Source organism: Monodon monoceros, unplaced genomic scaffold (assembly GCF_005190385.1).
Source record: "Monodon monoceros isolate NGI ecotype Baffin Bay Population unplaced genomic scaffold, NGI_Narwhal_1 Super_Scaffold_13, whole genome shotgun sequence".
NCBI lineage: Eukaryota > Metazoa > Chordata > Mammalia > Artiodactyla > Monodontidae > Monodon > Monodon monoceros.
In genome coordinates, this window is record NW_021703769.1 from 60,758,220 (window position 1) to 60,776,692 (window position 18,473).

An 18,473-nucleotide genomic window follows, 5' to 3' on the forward strand; every position below is an offset into this window, starting at 1 on the left:
TGTACATTCACAGGTGTTCACTTTACTATGTTTTATAACTTACATTAATATATATTCTTTTTTACATATCAGACTTTCTAAAAATGAAAGAATAAAGTAATTGTCAAATTGCTTGACAGTACAGAGTTAAACTGCTACTGGCTGAGAGTGCAAAGAATTGTTTTGTTTTGTTTTTTAAGCTCTGGGGGTGGAGGGGTAAAGATTCCCACTTAAACAGCTGTCTTGAACATCTTTGTGAGCTAGGGCGTAATTTCCTCTGTTTGGGGGACATGAATGATTTCTGCCCAGCATTCCGCAGGAACTCTAAAGCAGTGAACGAAGAAATGGTGAGACCATATGGAGACAGCAGAAGGACAGTTACACTGTTGCAAAAACAGAACAGTGCTTTATATTCAACAAGTTGCTGTAGCTGGTTTACGTCCTTTTTATATAGTTCTATACAGTTTCCAAAGGTTGCAACATTTTCCCTTCTTAGAAACTGAGGGGAGGGACACTCCCTTTTTCCCTCTGCCTCCTTCCCACCCACCCTGCTTTGGCACCTGTTGTTCCCTAGGCTTGGAAGACCCTTCCCTGCTTTGTTGGTCGGCCGACTCGGTACCTCCTTTAAAATTTTAAGTTTAAGGGCTAATGCCTTTTGGAAACTGTCTTCTCTCACTCTCTGATTTCTCATCCAAGCATCATCACAGCTCTGAGATTTCTGGGTAACTCTCTTCGTCAAACCTGCTTCCGGGAGGGTAAGATTAGCTTACCCAAACTAATCTGCGAGGATAGCGCAGTGGGGACGGAGAAGCGGGTTCCTGGGTCAAGCCGACTTGTTCAAACCCCGACCCACCTACGTCTCTGCGGGTTTGGATTAATCACAGGGCTTCGGGTTCTTCAGTTTGATTGAGGAAGGCTTTGACTCCAAAAAGTTAATACTCGACATACCCAGCCACCGCTTAGCACCTGCCGGTGTCCTCGTCCTTTCTCCCGGAGCCTCAGGGCTGGACCGAATCATCCTACAAACGTCTCCAGTTTTAATACTGGAGGTGGCCTCATCGCCGCACCTCGCTGGGCGGAGAAAGTCCTCCAAGCGGAAGGAGGGGCCTGATGCAGGGGGCCGAAGAGACCGCCTTGGCGGCACTCTAGCCCGCCGAGGTCACTCAGCTCTCCCCACGTGGGGTTCCTGATTGGCTGAAGGCCGTCGGTCGCACACTCGTTTTCCGGGATGGAGGCGGTCCTAGAAGGAGCACGACTTCCGGCGTAAGGTGTAGTCGTCGCGTGTGCGATCAGATGGCGGCACCGTTGCTTCACACGCGGTTGCCCGGAGATGCCGCCGCTTCGGCAGTTGCAGTCAAGACGCTGGGCGCGTCGAGGACCGGGTAAGAACCAAGGACGCTTCCTTCTGCGCGTCTGGGACCAAAGCCCAGGACCGGGATTAGGGAGCTGAAGGGTCTGGGGCAGAGCTAACGGAGTGGGGTGGGAGGAGAGGGAAGAGGGTCACTTCATGTCCTCTAGAGTGAGTCCATGCCCCTTAGATGGGTAATAAAAATGGGAGAGAGGATGGAAAAATGAACCTATTCGCTGTTCCATAGTCCCTCCTTTCTCCCCACTGGTTCCTTTATAGCATCCCAGGCCTGGGTACTGCATTCTGTTCCTTTACTCTTCCCTCCTGCTTCTTCGACTAGCTTTGGAAAGAGGTCCCTGGGCTATTTGGGTTATTAGCCAAATGCTGCCACTGACGGAAAATTGCGTCTTACGTTTTGCTTGTTTGTTTTTTAAAATTTGTTTTGACATACGTTTGTTTAACAGTGTTTATATCTAGCTCAGCTTTTAAAGACCCTAACGCCCGTAAAACACTTCGGGGTTTAACTTTGAGAGTCCTTAGCAGGATGCTATGTTTTTTCACTAATCTTCTCTGTTTAAAAGAAGCAAACTTTGCGGAACACTTGGCATAATATCATTCATTTTATATATATATATATATATATATATATATATATATAGGGTTTTTTTGTTTGTTTTTTTCCGGTACGCGGGCCTCTCGCCGCCGTGGCCTCTCCCGCCGCGGAGCACAGGCTCCGGACGCGCAGGCTCAGCGGCCATGGCTCACGGGCCCAGCCGCTCCGCGGTATGTGGGGTCATCCCCGACCAGGGCACGAACCCGTGTCCCCTGCATCAGCAGGCGGACTCTCAACCACTGCGCCACCAGGGAAGCCCGTATAATATATATTTTTTAAGTGCCTACTTTTGGCGTTAGGCATGGGGGACAGTATATCAAAAGAGACAGTGTCCCTGGTCTCAACAGACCTTCAGTCTAAGGAGGGAAAGACAGTAGATAAGTAAACGATGATTTCAGATAGTGGTAACTGCTGTGAAGAAATAAAACAGTGTGATGGTAGGGGAGAGGGAGAGGATGGGTACTTTCGATTTCTGATGGGGAAGGTCTCTGACATTTGAGCTTCAACTTGAATGAAGACAAGGGTCCAACCATGTACACATCTGGAGAGTGTTTCTGACAGAGGGAATAATAAGTAAAATGGGAATCTGCTTGGCAGGTTTGAAGAACAGAAAGGACCCTGGCTGCAGTACGGTAAGTGGTTAGAGGTGAGGTCAGAGAGGTAGGCAGGGGCCAGATTAATGTAGGACCTTGAAGACGATAAAGAGTAAGAAACCTCTAGAGAATTTAAGCAAGAGAGTAGAGTAGCATGATCTGTCTTAAGTTTTTGAAAGATCATTAGATCACTGAATGAAGAGTGGATTGCTGGGGGACTCAAGTGGAAGGAGGGAGGCCAATTAGGAGGCTTTAGCAGAAGTCCCACTGAATGATGTTGGTTCAATAAGTATTGGCTGTTATAGCTTTTATTTTTCCCTGTCATGCACTTAATGGCTTGATAATCTTGGTTCTATAGGCTTTCAGATATGCTTGCACTAGAAAATGATTTCTTCAATTCTCCCCCAAGAAAAACTGTTCGGTTTGGTGGAACTGTGACAGAAGTGTTGCTGAAGTACAGAAAGGTAAGAGGTGATAATGTGAGGTTGGTGGGGGTTTTTCCCAGCTTTGTTGAAATATAATTGATATATTGAGGTTTGAATTTTGCTAGTCAGAATACAATTATAGCTGTTATACTAAAAACCAGTAGATAAATAAAATGGATTTTAGATATCAATATTGAAATGAAATAAATTTAACAACAGCACGGTGCTGTCAGTTCAGAATTAGAGTAGTAACCCCTTTACTGAGGTTTCACATCTTCAAGTGCTTTATTTACCTAGTGTCTTTTAAAATCTTTAGCAAGTAGTAGAATAAAAAACCATTAGATCAAAGCATTTTATTTCTTTTTTAAAAAATTATTTATTTTATTTATTTATTTTTGACTGTGTCGGGTCTTTGTTGCTGTGCATGGGTTTTCTCTAGTTGCAGTGAGCGGGGGCTATTCTTCATTGCAGTATGTGGGCTTCTCATTGTGGTGGCTTCTCGTTGCAGAGCATGGCTCTAGGTGCGCGAGCTTCAGTAGTTGTGGCACGTGGGCTCAGTAGTTGTGGCTCGCAGGCTCTAGAGTGCAGGCTCAGTAGTTGTGGCGCACAACTATGTTGTGGCTTAGTTGCTCCTCTGCATGTGGGATCTTCCCAGACCAGGGATTGAACCTGTGTTCCCTGCATTGGCAGGCGGATGCCTAACCACTGCGCCACCAGGGAAGTCCCGCATTTTATTTCTTAAGGAATTACCAAAGCATTGCTTTGGGACAATAAACCAGCTCTATTAATGGAGATTTTTTTTTTTGGCTTTGTTTTTGTGTGTTTAGAAGTGATTCTGCTGTATCTCAGCAATGGTGGGAAAATATGCATTACTGTCTATTTTTATATGTAACCTGCATTTATATCCATATATATGATTGGATAGTATCATGGAATATTGACTATCATATTCAAATGTCAGTACACAAGTATAGCTAAATATGAATGGCCTGTTGTCATTTTCTTATTTCCAAGCCCCCTAGCTACACTAACATGAGTTTTAAAATTTTCGTAGTCAGGATTTTATAATCCGCAACTGATATGTGTATGTTACAATGTTCTTTTTGTAAAAGTTAAAAATCCTGCTGTTGGTCTTTAACTGGAAACCCAAGCAAGGAAAAATTCATTTTTTTTCCCCCCTTCTTGTTAAGGGGGAAACAAATGACTTTGAGTTGTTGAAGAACCAGCTGTCAGATCCAGAGATAAAGGTAATTAATTTTGTGTTTGATTATTAGCAAAGTTGTTGCCACTTTGTAGAGACATTGGTTTGCACTTTTGGTCCTATTCCATTCTCTAGAGCTTGCTCTGTGATCCTTCTTTAATGGTTCTCAACCAGGGGCACTTTTGCCCCTGAGGTAAGTTGGTGATGAACTGGAGACATTTTTTTTTTTTTTTGCGGTACGCGGGCCTCTCACTGTTGTGGCCTCTCCCGTTGTGGAGCACAGGCTCCGGATGCGCAGGCCCAGCAGCCATGGCCCACAGGCCCAGCCGCTCCGCGGCACGTGGGATCCTCCCGGACCAGGGCACGAACCCGCGTCCCCTGCATCGGCAGGTGGACTCTCAACCACTGCGCCACCAGGGAAGCCCATGGAGACATTTTTGATTGCCACAACTGGGAGAAGAGAAGAGTGCTGCTGGCATCTAGTGAGTGGATGATAGGGATGCTGCTAAACATCCTACAATACACGTGGCAGCCCTTCACAGCAATGAATGATCTGGTCCCAAATGCCTGTAGTCCTGAGGTTGAGAAACCCTGCTTTAATTTTTCCTTTTTAGAACCTTTCTTCTATGCTGCATGCAATTCTCATGTCTCTCCAGTTCTAAAACAACAAAACAAAACAAAGAAACAACAGAAAATGACTTGTCTTTCAAACTACTACTCTTTCAGTGTTTTTGGAAATGGTTCAAGGTATACACCTGTCATGTAGTAACAACTCAGTAAATGTTATTTCCCTTTTCTTCCTTTATTGCCCAGTTTTGGAAAGAATAGTCTATTACTGTGGGCAGTGGCAGTTAAATTGCCTGGCATTAAAATCCCAACTCCATTGTTTCCCAGTGTGTGATATTGGGCATGTTGTTTAACCTCTTTGCCTCTGTTTTCCTTCTTGTAAAACCAGAGAAATGAGAGAAGTACTTTAAATGTAGCTGTTTTAAGAGGATCCAATGAGTTAATATACAAGAAGCATTTAGAACAGCCTCTGACTCAGAGGACTTTGTAATTGTTAGTTGTTGTTCCTGTTGACAGTCTGCAATTTCTCATTTCTCATTCATGTTTAAATCCACTGTTAAGTCCACTGCTGTATTTACTATGACAGAAGTTACCAGTGATTTCTTATGTGTTGATTTCAGTGGACTTTTTTTTTTTTTTTAATCCCCATAGTAATTCCTTGTAGCAGTTTATACAGTTGACTACCCATTTCTTAAAACCTTTCCTTCAAGACTTCCCTGGCGGTCCAGTGGTTAAGACTTAGCGCTTCCACTGCAGAGGGTGCAGGTTTGATCCCTGGTTGGGGAACTGAGATCCCACATGCTGCGTGGCGTGGCCAAAAAATAAAATGAAAAAACAAAACAAAAAACCCCTTTCCTTCGGTTTCTTTGATCTTCCTGTCTTCTTATCACTTATCTCTAATCATTTTCTTGACAGGTTCTTAAATTTGGCATTGATTGGATTTCTAATCTTAACCCTTTCCTCACTTTACAGATTCATCCTGTGTGTTTTCCTTATGCCCTCATGGCTTTGAAATTTATCTGTGTCCTGATAACTTCCAGATTTGCATCTATAGCTCAGATTGCTCTTGTGGGCTCCAGACCTGTTTCTTTCTTTCTTTTTTTTTAAATCTTAAAATTTTTATTTAATTTAATTTATTTTTTATCGAAGTATAGTTGAATTACAATGCTGTACAGATGTCTTAACTGCCAGCCCACAGGTGTTACAAGTGCCCTGAACTTAGCATTCTCTCTCTCCCAAACCCACGTCTGCAGCTTTCTTTATGTGCTTAAATGATTTATTGCTTACCTCTGTCTCAGCCTAAGTCATCTCTAAAGCACATTCTAAACATGTCATTGCCCTACTTCATGCCCACTGAAGAATAAAGGACCAGCTTCTTAGCATGGTCTGCAACAAATTTTCAGTGTTCAGTCCCACTAGATACTTTATTTCTTAAATTTGCCATTTCTTTTCATCTTTAGGGCTTTGCATGTGCCTTTTTTTTTCTGGCTGTAAGAGGTCCTCTGTATCTACTTTGTTTGCTACCTATTTGAGCATGGGCTCTGGTTACATAGCCTCCCTCCCTTACTGGCTTTGTGACTGAGGGCAAGTTACTGCATTTCAGTGCCTCAGTATCCCCAGCTATAAAATGGGAACCAGTGGTAGTACCTATCTCATGGAGCGGTTGTAAGGATTAAACGAGTTAATATATGTTAAAGTCTTAGAATAATGCCTTGCACATAGTTAGTCTTATATTAGTGTTTATTATTATTATTACTGTAATTATAAAACTCCTACTCTTTGAGATCCAACTGCAATATCATTTTCACCAATGAACTTTCTCAGGTTCTGTCTAAGCACATGGTTGTTCATTCAGTCCATACCCTACACTGCCAGCAGATCTTTCTAATTGTAAATTTGGCTTACAAGGACTTCACTGATTTGTCTGGCCCCTCTTTGCTCCCCAGATTTATCTGTTGGCTTGCTTGCTCACGATATAGTCCAGCCATACTGAACTACTTTTGGTTTTCTGAAGACATGCTTTTACCTCTGTAAAGTATAGAGCCCCCAAGAATACTCACTCTGTTTAAAGACAATGGAAGCATCACTTCTTTAGAGCTTTCTTTAAAGACCTGTGCATTCTTCCACAGTTACGAAGAACCACATTCTTTGTGTTCGGCTGTATTTTATATCAGCACATCTCCTTGGGATTTTGACAGACCAAGAATCACATCATTTGTGTCCACATTAGTTCAGAGGAGTGTTAAAATAATTTGTTTCTAATAATAGTTCAGTACTAAAGCACCAAAGTCTCTGACTGGTTTACTTTAAAAAGTGGAGCAGTTTAAATGTTGTCCTTATAATTTTGTTGTACTTGTTTTAGTGGGAAAGTGACAGGATAGAGCCAACTTATTTTTATTTGTGTGTAACTTAGCTTGTCTTCTCTGTTTCAGGCCTTGTTATCCTTAATGACTGTGGACATTATGAAGTTACTGTAGTGCAAATGAGTTGCGACTTACTTTATTTTATTACCAGGTTACTTAGGGTTCATCAGTAAATAGTCAGTGTCATTGAGGTTTGTCACATAGATAATGCATAGGAAGCACTCACTGGTGAACCAGTGGGGGAAGCGTGGGGAGCTTCTTCATGTGGGGCAAGGCATTGTGGGAAAGTGGGCAGAGCGTTGATCTAGGCGGACAGGTTTTTTTTTTTTTAAACATCCTATTGGAGTATAATTGCTTTACAATGGTGTGTTAGTTTCTGCTTTATAACAAAGTGAATCATCTATACATATACATACATCCCCATATCTCCTCCCTCTTGCGTCTCCCTCCCATCCTCCCTATCCCACCTCTCTAGGTGACCACAGAGCACTGAGCTGATCTCCTTGTGCTATACAGCTGCTTCCCACTAGCTCTCTGTTTTATATTTGATAGTGTATATATGTCTATGCCACTCTCTCACTTCGTCCCAGCTTACCCTTTCCCCCTCCCCGTGTCCGCAAGTCCATTCTCTACGTCTGTGTCTTTATTCCTGTAGGTGGTCAGGTTTGAACCTAGTTTTTTACTGGTTTGGTTGGGCAAATTGCTTATTAATCTTTCTTAGGCTCAGTTGCCTCAGCTGTAAAATGGGAATAACAGTAATCCATTTGCAGCGTTGTTAGGATTTGGAAAAGGTATATACGTACGGTGTTGAGCACCGTGCCTGGCACATGGTGTGTTCTCACTAAATGACACTCCCTATAAGTAGTCTGTTGCTGTAGGTCCAGCCCTGTCTGCTAATAGTTTATCACTGCAGGTTCAACACTGTCTGTTTGTAGTCTGTTGCTAAAGGTACAACACCATATGTCTCTTTCCCCTACTGAGTCTTAGTCAGCATTAACCATTTTCTTTAAAAAATTAGGGCCTTTTTTTTTTTTTCTTTTTTGGCTGTGCTGCCCAGCTTGCGGGGTCTTAGTTCCCCAACCAGGGATTGAATCCGCACCCTCAGCAGTGAAAGCCACTGGACCACCAGGGAATTCCCCAAAATTAGGGGCTTTAATTTTTTTCTTGTGTATGCTGTATATATGCATGAATACAAACAGTATCTTTATTAAATATAACTGATATCTTATTCTCTACATGGCTTTTTTGTATTGCTATTTAGGTTTTCCCATGTCACTAAAAGTATTATGAATAGTAATTTTATTGTCTGAAAAATATTTAATGGAGTAGTGGAACCATCATTTATATAGAACACATTTTAATTCATTTAAACCCATTTGAAGGTTGGGTTAAGAAAAAGTTACATTTATTGATGACTCCAGTTAATCAGCTTAGATGAATGTTGTCAACATGCTCGCAGGTCAGCATGAGTATAGAGGAAGTAGAGGTACTTGTTGGTCATTGTGGTCTTAGAATATTTGAATCTGTTACAATTCTTTAGTTTAAAGAAGTCCCAGGTGTCAGCATTTGAGGTGTTCTCACTTTTCTAGGGCAAACAAAAGTGATTAGAATTAAGTATTGCATTTGATTCTTTTTCCTGTTTATCAGTTATTATATTACTTTAAAAAAAAGGAAAATTTATTGTAACATCTTTTTCCATTTTGATACAAACTAAGAAGTTTTCACCCCAACTTTGGCCTAAGTCCAAGTTTGTGACATTTTTTTCCCTCAATTTAAATTTTTTTTTTTTTTTGATGTGGACGGTTTTTTCTTTAAGTCTTTATTGAATTTGTTACACTGTTGCTTCTGTTTTATGTTTTGGTTTTTTGGCCACGAGCAATGTGGGATCTTAGCTCCCTGACTAGGGATCGAACCCGAACCCACACGCCCTGCATCATAAGGTAAAGTCTTAACTACTGGACAACCAGGAAAGTCCCTAAATATTGTTGATAGATGATCAATGCCAGATAGCTATCATTTCTCTGTTATTTGAGAGAATTTGTGATTTTGAACGTACTTTTCTTTGTTTAACTTAAGGATGACCAGATCATTAACTGGCTGCTGGAATTCCGTTCCTCCATCGTGTACTTGACAAAAGACTTTGAGCAGCTTATTAATATTCTGTTGGTAAGTTCGCCATTTATTTCATCAACTATTATATGTAATTCAGTACTTCGAAAATAGTATATATTGTATCAGTAAAATGTTCCTTTTGTCTTTCTTTCTCTCCCACCTCTAGAGGTTGCGGTGGTTAAATAGAAGTCAGACAGTGGTGGAGGAGTATTTAGCTTTCCTTGGTAATCTTGTATCAGCACAGACTGTCTTCCTTAGACCGTGTCTCAGCATGATTGCTTCTCATTTTGTACCTCGTAAGTGGCTGCTCTTTGCTTGTTTTGATTTTTATTTTTTTAAATATCTCTATTAAAAAGTTACCTTCCCACTATATTTTGGAGATTATGCCACCATGGAAGATTCCAGGATGCTTATTGGCAGCAGTTCTGGTACATGTCTGTCTCCTATAATGACCTCTGTGGAAGTGTCTAGATTCATTTGTTGCTATGATTTTTATGGATTGTAATTTGCTTTAGTGAGCTTCTGACGAAGTCTTGGAACTCAGGGATTTTTAGCTACTTAAACCTCCTGCCCCCATTGTAAATTTTATTGTATTAAGTTTGGACAATGGAAAAATCGCTTTTTTATGTAGCTGTTGATTGTTTAGATCAATATTAGAAGAATAACATATTTCCTTTTTTCTTCAAAAGCCCGAGTGGTCACTAAGGAAGGTGACATAGATGTTTCGGATTCTGATGACGAAGATGATAGTAAGTATAAGGAGGATTAAAGCAAAAACTGCCTCCTGTGTCTTAGTGAATGCATGCTGAATGCTAAAGTATCCTGGCACCTCCAGAACTTAATCTAATATGTAGACTGCAACAAAAGGCAACCTTAGATGGAATCGTTTTGTTATATTTAATGTTAATGTGCAATCAGTTGCCCTTAATGGCATTATTTATAGTCTTCGTTGATAGTCGGTCATGGAGAAAACTCTTGAAATTATTATTTTGCTGACACATGATTCAGTTTTGGTTAGCAGGCATTTTTAGACTTAGGTAGATAATTGTTCAGTTTTCAGTTTTATCTTCATGCTCATACTCTCCCTTTTCACCTTGTAGATCTTCCTGCAAATTTTGACACATGTCACAGAGCCTTACAAATAATAGCAAGATATGTCCCATCGTGAGTATACTTTGGTTACTTATTTTGAATTGTGGTGTTTAAGTCTCAAGAAAATTATGATTGGTTAGTAGAAAATTGTAAAATGTTCATAGCATCAAAACTGAAGTTATATGCTGCATATTTTTTGTATCCTGTTGATATCAGATCACATTCTACAAAAAATAGCATTTCAGTTCTCTATTCATTGTCTTTAACTATTTTTCAAAACTTGTATGCAAATTCTCCCCTCCAGCTTTTTATGGTGGTTAGAATTTTGCTTTTATCTTCAACAGACACGATATCCAAAACTTTTCAGTGAGAAGCCCCTGCGTTTGTGCCATGCCATATGAATAAAAATCAGTTCTAAGAAAATCTTTTAAGGTGTGTAGGTTTCTTTTGGAGGGGTGAACTTCAAATTCCCCCAGTAAGTTTAGCAAATAAGCTAACTTTAAAAAGCCCAAGTTGATAATTTTTTAAAATAATATATATGTGCAGTGATTTTAAACTGAAGCTCTTCATTAAACTTTTGTGGAAAAAAGGATCCCCCCTTTAATTTGCTGTTGATATCAAACTTAATAGAAGCTTATTTTTCCCCAAGTTGTTACCGATTTTCTCTGAAGCCATGCATTTATTTTCAGTTCCAATTGCTTGAAGTAGGAGTTACTGTTTGCCTCCTGTATCTATATTTGCTCTTAGAATGGAAATGTTAGCCTTCCAAGAAAGTCCAGTTAACATGGATTGGTTGCATGTTTTTTCTTTTTAAAATAGAACACCATGGTTTCTTATGCCGATACTGGTGGAAAAATTTCCGTTTGTTCGAAAATCAGAGAGAACATTGGTAAGAAATCTTTTCATGGGGGAAACTAATGGAAAAGTTGTTTTTTGTTATGTAGTTTTAGCTGAGTTTAGGTCTTTTTCTTAAAAGTTGTTTTGTCTGCTGAATTTTAAACTTAAGGCTAAGAATTTGACTCAGATTCCTTTCTTAGCAAGCGACTGACTGAGGGTTCTCAGTGCCTTTTCTCTTATTCCTACGTGCAAGTCAAAGGCAGAGTCCATTTCAGAAGTATCTAAATAGGCTTAATGCTTACACAGATGGGAATTACTAGAAGATAATAGTTCATTTAATACCAATTATAAACATGCTTTATTTAAACATGAAGGCAGAGCCTTCTATAGATGAAGTCTTAAGTTTTTTGTGTAATATTTAGATCATCTGCCTAACTTTCAATAGTGGTTCCCTTTTAAGCATAGATTATTTTTTCCTAAATAATGTATTACAGGTATCAAATAAGGAGTTAATAACTTTTGCTGCTATTTGTGATGGTGTGCTTCAAGTGGAGTATTACAAATTCTGTATCTCTTATGAACATAGTTGCAAAAATTCTCAACAAAATACTAGAAAATTGAACCTAACAACATATGAAAGGAATTATGCACCATTATCAAATGAAATTTATCCTAGGAATGCAAGGTTGATTTAATACCTCAAAACCAATTAGTATACTGTATCAGAATAAATGATAAATACCACATGGTCATCTCAATGGATGGAAAAACACCAAAACCCTTTTATGACAAAAATAGAAGGGAACTTTCTCAACCTGATAAAAGGCATCTATGAAAAATTCACAGCTAACTTTATACTCAATAATGAAAGACTGAAGCCTTTCCCCTAAGATAAGGAACAAAACAAGGATGTCCACTTTTGCCATTTCTGGTCAGTATTATTCTAGAGGTTCTAGCCAGGTGAGTTAAGCAACAAAAAGAAAAAGGCATCCAGGTGGGAAAGGAAGAAGTAAAACTATCTCTATTTGCAGATGACATGATCTTACATATAGAAAAATCCTAAGGAATCCACAAAAACAGTAGAGGTAATAAATGAGTTCAGTATAGTCACAGAATATAAGATTAATGTATAAAAACTTGTTGTACAGGACAGTGGGGAAAAGAATAGTCTTTTCAACAGTTGGTTCTGGGACAAGAGTATGTTCACATGCAAAGAATGAAATAGGACTTATTACACCATATACAAAATTGAACTCAAAGTGGATAAAACTCTTAGAAAATAGATGAAAATATTTGTGACCTTGGATTAGACAACCATTTCTAGATATACCACAAGCAGCCGTAGAAGTAGTTAAATTGGATTTCATCAAAATTAAAAACTGTTGTGCTTCATAGGACACCTTTAAGAAAATGAAAAGACGACTTAAAATGGGGAAATACTTGCAAATCGTGTATCAGATAAAGGCCTTGTATCTAGAGTATATAAATAACTCTTACTCAATAATGAAAAGTCATATAACCCAATTTAAAAATGGACAAAGGGTCTGAATAGGTGTTTCTCCAAAATAATCATACAAATGGCTAATGAGCACATGAGAAACTCAGCATCATTAGCCATTAGGGAAATGCAAGTCAAAACCATGAGATATTGTTTCTTACCAACTAGGATGGCTGTACTCAAAAAGATAGATAATTGCACATGTTGGCAAGGATGTGGAGAAACCAGAACCCCCCTACCCTGCTGGTGGGAATGTAAAATGGTAAATGGTGCAGCTACTTTGGAAAACAGTCTTACAGTTCCTCAAAAAGGTTAAATGTAGAATTGCCATATGACCTAGCATTTCCGCTGCTAAGTATATACCCAAGAGAAGTAAAAATATATGTCCACCTGAAAACTTTTACATGAATGTTCAAGGCAGCATTATTCATAGTAGCCAAAATATGGAAACCAAATGTTTAGCAGCTTATGAATAAACAGAATGTGCTATGTCTATACATTGGAATATTATTCAGCAATAAAAAAAGAATAGTTTACTTGCTGCAACATGAATGGACCTTGAAAACATTATGCTAAAACACCACATGTTGTAAGATTCCACTTATATGGAATGTCTGTACTAGGCAAATTCATAGAGAAAGAAAGTAGACCAGTGGTTACCTAGGGCTGAGAGGAGGTACATTATTAGAAGATACAAGGTTTTTTTTTAGGATGATGAAAATGTTCTAAAATTGATTATGGTGATGGTTACACAACTCTGTGAATATACTAAAAACTATTGAATTGTACACTTTATAAATAGGTGAATTTTATATGAATTATATCTCAACAAACCTTTAAAAACACTGTAGAAGTATACAAATCACAAACTTAATTTACTGGGGGTAATTAAATTATACTAGTATTGTGTATATAAACAGTGTTGTTTCTATGTTGCTTGATAGTCTTTTCTGTTTGAATAGTTGAAACTAAAGATTGTGTAATGTTTTGCTTGCATAATTATGAAACATTTATTCTCTGTTGAAATGTTCATCTTTTTATGTTTTAGGAGTGTTATGTTCATAACTTACTAAGGATTAGTGTGTATTTTCCGACCTTGAGACATGAAATTCTGGAGCTTGTTATTGAAAAGCTGCTCAAGTTGGACGTAAGTATTGGGTAATCTGTTTTTCTCTTTGATTTTTATTTATTAAATAGTGTTATAGTATTTGTTATTATCATAATATTTGAAACAGTAGTAGCAACAATGGAAAAAAATCCACAGTTCCACCTTTGATTCATTTCTTTGAACATTTCTTGAACATTTCTTTGAGCATTGATGTGCTGATGTTTATAGACAGTCCCATCTCTCATGGTTGGGGAACAAGGCATTAATTAAATAGTCACGTAAATGGAAAAGTACAGTTGTGGTAAATGCTGTGAATGGAACACATGCGTTATGAGCTAGAAAACCTGATGTAGTCAGAAGAAGTTGGAAATGCAATACCTAAGGAAGTTATTTGGGGATTCTTTATACTTTTTTTAAAGAGGCTTGCAATAAGCTGCAGTGGGAATGAGAAAGTGATGGATTCTGGTGACATGGCGAGGAAAGGTCCTTGAGACTGTATTGGAAGTAGGGGAGTAGAAGGTAAGGGAAAGGAACCCTTCAAAGGTAGCTCCCTGTGGAATGAAAGTTTGGTGTTGCGGCAACAGTAATAAGAAACGTTAGGAGGAAGTTGCAGGATGATGAGTTCCATTTTGGATGGATTGAGGTGCAGGTGGGGAGCTAGATGGAGAATATTCACCAAGCAGTTGTAGCTGCAGGTAGGGGACTGAGAATGAGGCCAACAGGAGAGAGGAAGTGAGATCGGAAATGAGAGGAAAATCAAGAGTCTGGATACCCAGGGAGGATCTGGAGGGAGGAAGGCTTTAGTAGGCAGCATGAGACTTTTTAAAAAAATATTTTATTTATTTATTTATCATTATTTATTTATTTATTTTTGCCTGCGTCGCGTCTTAGTTGGCAGCATGCGGGATCTTTGTTGCGGCATGCGGTATCTTTTGTTGCGACGCGTGGACTTCTCTCTAGTTGTGGTGTGCGGGTTTTCTCTCTCTAGGGATGTACGGGTGTTCTCTATATAGTTGTGGCGCGCAGTTCCAGAGTGCGTGGGCTCTGTAGTTTGCAGAATGCAGGCTCTCTAGTTGTGGTGCACAGGCTCAGTTGCCCCGTGGCATGTGGGATCTTAGTTCCCTGACCAGGGATCGAACCCACGTCCCCTGCATTGGAAGGCGGATTCTTTACCATTGGACCACCAGGGAAGTCCCCTATTACTGAGCTTTTTAAGGAGGATGAGAAAAGCAAAGTCCTTGGGTTTGGTGTTTAGGATGTAGTCTATTGCTGGAGAGAGCATGGATGGTTAGGAAGTGGGGCTGCTAGAGACCTGGTGAGGGTTTGTGGTGTAAAGGGGGGATGAGGCGGGGTGAGAGACATATTTCAGGGTTGGGGAGACTTGAGGTTTGTGGACTAAGGAAATAGGAGTTGATGGGAAGAGCATTGATTCTGTAGGAGGTCTAGGAAGGGCTGGAGGTTGGGTGGGCTGGCACATTGCTCACTTGGAGTTAAACCTCTCTGGTCAACTGCATAAATATATGCTTATGGAACATTTTAGAGTATATTTAGGAAGAAGGTCATTTATAGACAGTTGAAAAGGCACGATTTGAGTGGTATGTTAAACAAGATATCTGAAGGGTTATATAGCCAAATAAATATTCATTAATTCAAATTGATTGCATTTAATAATTTTCTCCTCAGTTGATTGATGATATGCTTCTTATACACCATGCGTGTGTCTTGTGCATAGTTAGAGTTGGAATAAACGTTGAGTTTGTTGAAGCTATCTGTTTTAGACCAACATAGCACAGTTCATATTAATTTTATGTACATATGTAGTACAGGGAGCTTAATTTATAATCTTGTAAATTTCTCCGTGACCCAGACCCATTTATAGGTTTGCATTGTGATTGTTTATTGAGTTACAGTGCTATATAGGGTGCTAATATGGACATCTTTAAAGCATGTGTATCAGATGAATTTGAAGTCCCTGAATAATGTAGTTATATTTTAAATGCTTTTATTCTTTTTTTTTTCTTTGTTGTAATGTAGGTGAATGCATCCCGGCAGGATATTGAAGATGCTGAGGAAACAGCAACTCAGACTAGTAGTGGAACAGATGCCACAGAAGGGCTCTTTAATATGGTCAGCATTTATTAATGAAATCAGACATACGCAGTTCACAGTCCCAGGGGGTGGGAAGAAACAGCTAATGGCTTCTCACCTTCTTCAAGGCTTTGAATTAAAACAGTAGTTCAGCAAACTTGAAAATGATTTTTTAAATGAGTAGTTTGCTTTTTTGTTGCTTATTGACTAGTAGAGCTTATTTCCAAGGCTTTGAATTTGGGTTTCGTGAAGTATGTTTCATTTTTATTCTTCTGTTTGTTCTTTGTTTTTTGTAAACCACATATTGTTTGTGAAAGAGTGATAAATGGAAAAGCATACCAATGTAACTTCTGTGTTTTACAAACTGTATACCTTAATGCAGTGCTTCTCTACCTGGGGCAGTGTCTTCAGTTGGGTTCACCGGGAGGAAAGCCTGAGATGGGGATTCAGGTGCCCTTGGGACAAAGGGCGTGAGGAAGCTGGAAAAGGCAGGGGAAGGAACTAAGTGAGAGTTCGGTCTCAGTTGGAAAGCAGCTCCAGCCTGATCCCCCGCAGAAGCTCTGGAGCGTGAGTTGCAGGATAGAGTTAGTCCTACCTTGAGACCAGAGAGATGGCCTCCTGTGACCTCATGTCAGTCCTGATACGGAAGGAATGGGAGCAGCAAGGGCATTTCTCTGGAGAAGGGGGGCAGCTGTGAGCTGTCAGCAGCCAATACTCATAGCAGCTCAGGGATGGGCGCCCTGTCCTGGGAAAGGAAACCTGGCACCAACGGTGGGTGCCAGGAGCTGGGGGAAATCTGTGATGTTTGCATGGCCACACTGTAAATGGGTGTCTAAATGAGAATAAGAGGCTGAATCTGTGCTTTCATTTTGAATTCCACGGGTGGTTCTGACTCACACCTCTGGTTGAGAGCCCCTGCCTGGAAAGGTCTTTGTGTATTTTCTTTTATCTTTTAAAGGAAACGATTACCTCAGAATTTTCTCACTAAACTACTTTTACTGAGGCATTTCATGTTAGTTTTTACTTTACTTTCAAAGGACGAAGATGAAGAAACTGACCGTGAAACAAAGGCCGATCCAGGAATGCTTGATCAGATGGTCCATCCTGTAGCTGAACGCCTGGACATCCTGCTGTCTTTACTTTTGTCCTACATTAAGGATGTCTGCTATGTAGATGGTAACAACCTGTAGTAGTCACAGTAACCGCTGCTTTGTTGAACACCTACAATGCACTGTGCTGGGTATTTTTCATACTTTAGTACTGATAGAAATCCGGTCAAAAAATCACTGTTTTGAGTATGAGGAAGAGAAGGTTTAGAGAGATTGTTACTTGCCAACATGACATAGCTTGAGAATAGTGGGACTGGGATTCAGGCTTAGTTATGTTTGTCTTCAGAGCCCTTGATGATATTTTCACCGATTACTGTATTGAAAGCTTATATATGGAGTTTGGACAGTTTTAGGTGGACCTCAAGTTCAAGACATTTAAGAAATGGTATAGTAGACGTTGATACATGGTACTTGGTGTTCCGTATTGAATTTAGAGAGTCTAGGTACTTTGGTTTTGCCAGGTGTTGGTACTGTAGTGAACAAATTGATATGCTTCTTGCCCTTACAGAATTTTTAGTCTAGAGGCTTTGCCTCATAATAGGACTGCCATTCAGTCCTATTATTAGGACTTGAATCTGAATTAATATGTTACTACTCTAACTTTTTTGCTGTTATAAAAATAATACATATTGATTAGAGAAAATTTGGAGAATACAGGAAAGGATTTACAAAGTTTATACAGCCACCCACATTCTTACTATTTGGAGAACTGTTATTAGCATTTTTTTTTCTTTTCTGTTTGTATGGGTATATGTGTTTTTCTCAGTGAATTTGGGGATCACACTATATGTAGTATTTTATAATCTTCCCTTTTCACCTCTTGTGAACATTTTCTCATACCATTCACTGTTCTTCTAAAATAGTTATATGGATTTAGCTGGTTTCTTATTTTTTTTCTCCCCCTGCTTTTTTTGCCATTATAAATAACAGTATAATGAACATCCTTGTATATATATTGTCAATTATTTGCTTGTGATAAATTTCTAGCAGTAGAATTACTGGATCAGAGGGCTTCTGCTTCTAAATGGCAGTTTTACAATGTGTGGCATCACAGTAGTGTGTATGAGATGAGAGCCTGCTTCCTTGCTAGTGCTGGGTTATTGTAATTAAAAAGGGAACTCTGTACAAAATAAAGATGGCATTCCCACCACCCCCCCACCCCCCGTAGCTTAATAGATGATGTATGTCTTAATGGTGGTGTTTGCTTTTTACAAATTTGGTAAATGAAACTGGTAGCTTGAAAATAATGTCTTTATAAAACTGAAATGCCAAATTTTCTTCATAGGTAAGCTTGATAACAACAAAACAAAGGATTTATATCGAGATCTCATAACCATCTTTGACAAACTCCTGTTGCCCACCCATGCCTCTTGCCATGTGCAGTTTTTCATGTTTTACCTCTGTAGCTTTAAATTGGTGAGTATGTCATTCACATTATTGTAGCTTATTTTATTCTTTCCCAGAATTTCCCCTTAAAAAGTGGGGGGTGGAGGGAGGTGTGGAATAGAGGCCATGAGGTATTTCTTTGTCTTGAGCTCAT

General features: G+C 39.4%; 1 protein-coding gene across 4 annotated transcripts in view; it reads left to right on the forward strand.

Moving 5' to 3' along the window:
• The first annotated feature begins 1,178 nt into the window (after nt 1–1,178).
• Nucleotides 1,179–18,473, forward strand: part of RRN3 (RRN3 homolog, RNA polymerase I transcription factor) — a 28,191-nt gene continuing 10,896 nt past the window's right edge. For 2 of the 4 annotated variants that reach the window (XM_029221710.1, XM_029221709.1), the window contains exons 1-12: nt 1,238–1,361; nt 2,892–2,997; nt 4,149–4,205; nt 9,166–9,255; nt 9,368–9,497; nt 9,891–9,950; nt 10,302–10,365; nt 11,113–11,182; nt 13,677–13,775; nt 15,771–15,863; nt 16,862–17,000; nt 18,219–18,349. In XM_029221710.1, coding sequence (XP_029077543.1) covers nt 1,273–1,361; nt 2,892–2,997; nt 4,149–4,205; nt 9,166–9,255; nt 9,368–9,497; nt 9,891–9,950; nt 10,302–10,365; nt 11,113–11,182; nt 13,677–13,775; nt 15,771–15,863; nt 16,862–17,000; nt 18,219–18,349 — 1,128 coding nt within the window. In that variant the 5' untranslated portion in view covers nt 1,238–1,272. Of the gene's footprint in view, nt 1,362–2,891; nt 2,998–4,148; nt 4,206–9,165; nt 9,256–9,367; nt 9,498–9,890; nt 9,951–10,301; nt 10,366–11,112; nt 11,183–13,676; nt 13,776–15,770; nt 15,864–16,861; nt 17,001–18,218; nt 18,350–18,473 lie in introns of all 4 variants that reach the window. The other 2 variants (XM_029221707.1, XM_029221708.1) reach the window with 2 other exon arrangements.